Genomic DNA, 1828 nt, shown 5'->3' on the forward strand with positions numbered 1-1828 from the left:
GTCTTACCTTATTATCTAGGTTTTATTCCATTTCAAGTACAAAAAGCTGTCTTATCCTGAATGAGATCATTGGCCCATGTTGTCTGGTGCTTTCATCCTTCTCAGTAATGAATTAGCATCATATTGGTAATAGGCATGCAGTTCCAGTATTACCACTTAGAAGAGCAAAGAAAAGGTGCAAACTTTCAGAGGATGGCATGTCTTCAAAACAGATGCTCAGCCTAGCAGAATAAATCAAATACACTCAATGATGAAGTTCTGTTAACACTTGTCATAATGGATATTTCACATCAAATTAATGTTTACAGAATACAGAACATACTGTGTTTCCTAAAAGAGAAGTAAAACCAATCTCAAATAAATATTAATTAGAGGGGAAAAAGTAGATTCAGAGGATAGTGCAATGTAATTATATGTAGATGAGAAGCAGGAACAGTTCAAGACCGAGTGAGAATATGATTTATGAGCCAAACAAATGTAAAAAATATTAGGAAGATTAGTGTATGGGAGTGTTCACACAAATCAAAATATATAATCCAAATTGGATTGCTTGCTATACAAGAATAATGCCACAACTCTAATACAGTGGCTATGGTGCATCATAAAACAGAGCTGTGAAGTTGTTTCCAAGCAGCAGATAAATATATTGTGGTGATGCTATTAAAACAAAGAACTGAAGACTGATGAAGATGAATTAAAGAATATCTGAGCACCAGTAAGGACCTTATCTGTTCATTTATTTGGATTTGATATCAGCTCATCCTGAAAAGCCAGTGTGTGCATGTGCACTTTATGTGCCCACCAGCACTGTGTCCCCTCTTTGCCCCAATGTAGGCTGCCCCAAAGCTCCTTAGAACACCTCTGTCTTACAGCCTCACCAGAAAGCCAAGAAGGTAGGAGCCCCTTGACCACTCCTGGGATACTATTCCAGAGGCACAGGGCAGCCACTAAAAAAGGTTTAGCCTGGACTGTTGCCAAAAGCTCTTTAGAGAAGGAGGGTACTGACAGTAGATCTTAATGGGGAAAACAAAGCTGCCACACAGGAAATATGATCTGCTGTAAAAAACAACATGTCATTCTGCACATCTAGAAGCTATTTAGGTTAAGCATTTATAATTACTCCAGTGAACTTCAAACGTGACAAATGAACATTTATAGCCAACAGTCCAGCACTGTTTAAAGATGCAAACAGTTTTATGATCTTGGCTAACAGGCTAGCAGAGAAACATTTGCTACTTTGATGACCTTGAAACGAACTCCAGGAATGTCACCAACTGCATGACCCTTTCGACCAAAGCCAGCTACCAGAACCTCATCGTTCTCCTCAATGAAGTACAAACAACCATCATTAGGAACAGAAGCTGTTATTTTCATGCCGTTCTTGATGAGCGGGTGGCAGACACACTTCCTGGTGGCAGAATTTGGCTGCTTAGCCTCTACACCAACTTTTCCCCGGACTATTCCTTTGGCATGGGAAGCTCCCCCAAAGGGGCTGGCCTTCAGAACAGTGCCCAGGTGAGCCTTCTTATAGTGCTTGTCATGCCACTTCTGATCCCGGTGGTGACTGTGCAGCTTCCTGGTGGTACGAAGCCCACAACACATACCCATCCTGCCGAGCGCCGATCCTGAGGAGGAAAGAGAAAAGCTCCAGGGTTTAGTTTCAATTTGTTATGTGATGAATGCCATAAAAGTGCATATATCAAATACACTTAAAATACTGCACATTTTAAATTGCAAACAAATAATCAGTTTGAGAATATGGGGTGCACAGCTCAAGGAAAAAAATGGGCATAGTATACAGGGTACGATAGATTTTCAAACACATTAT

At 40.4% G+C, this 1828-nt stretch overlaps 1 protein-coding gene across 1 annotated transcript; it reads right to left on the reverse strand.

The window, feature by feature from the left end:
* Window positions 1-1206: 1206 nt before the first annotated feature.
* On the reverse strand, window positions 1207-1620 carry LOC130479518 (40S ribosomal protein S23-like). The gene has a single exon (XM_056851916.1). It carries the CDS (start codon window positions 1606-1608, stop codon window positions 1207-1209), a length of 402 nt encoding a protein of 133 aa, XP_056707894.1. The 5' UTR covers window positions 1609-1620.
* Window positions 1621-1828: the final 208 nt, after the last annotated feature.

This window comes from Euleptes europaea, chromosome 6 (genome assembly GCF_029931775.1).
Source record: "Euleptes europaea isolate rEulEur1 chromosome 6, rEulEur1.hap1, whole genome shotgun sequence".
In the NCBI taxonomy this organism is placed as follows: Eukaryota; Metazoa; Chordata; class Lepidosauria; order Squamata; family Sphaerodactylidae; genus Euleptes; species Euleptes europaea.

Excerpts from the sequence above, each read along its gene's own strand:
- LOC130479518 (XM_056851916.1), bottom strand. The coding sequence starts at position 1,608 with ATGGGTATGTGTTGTGGGCTTCGTACCACCAGGAAGCTGCACAGTCAC.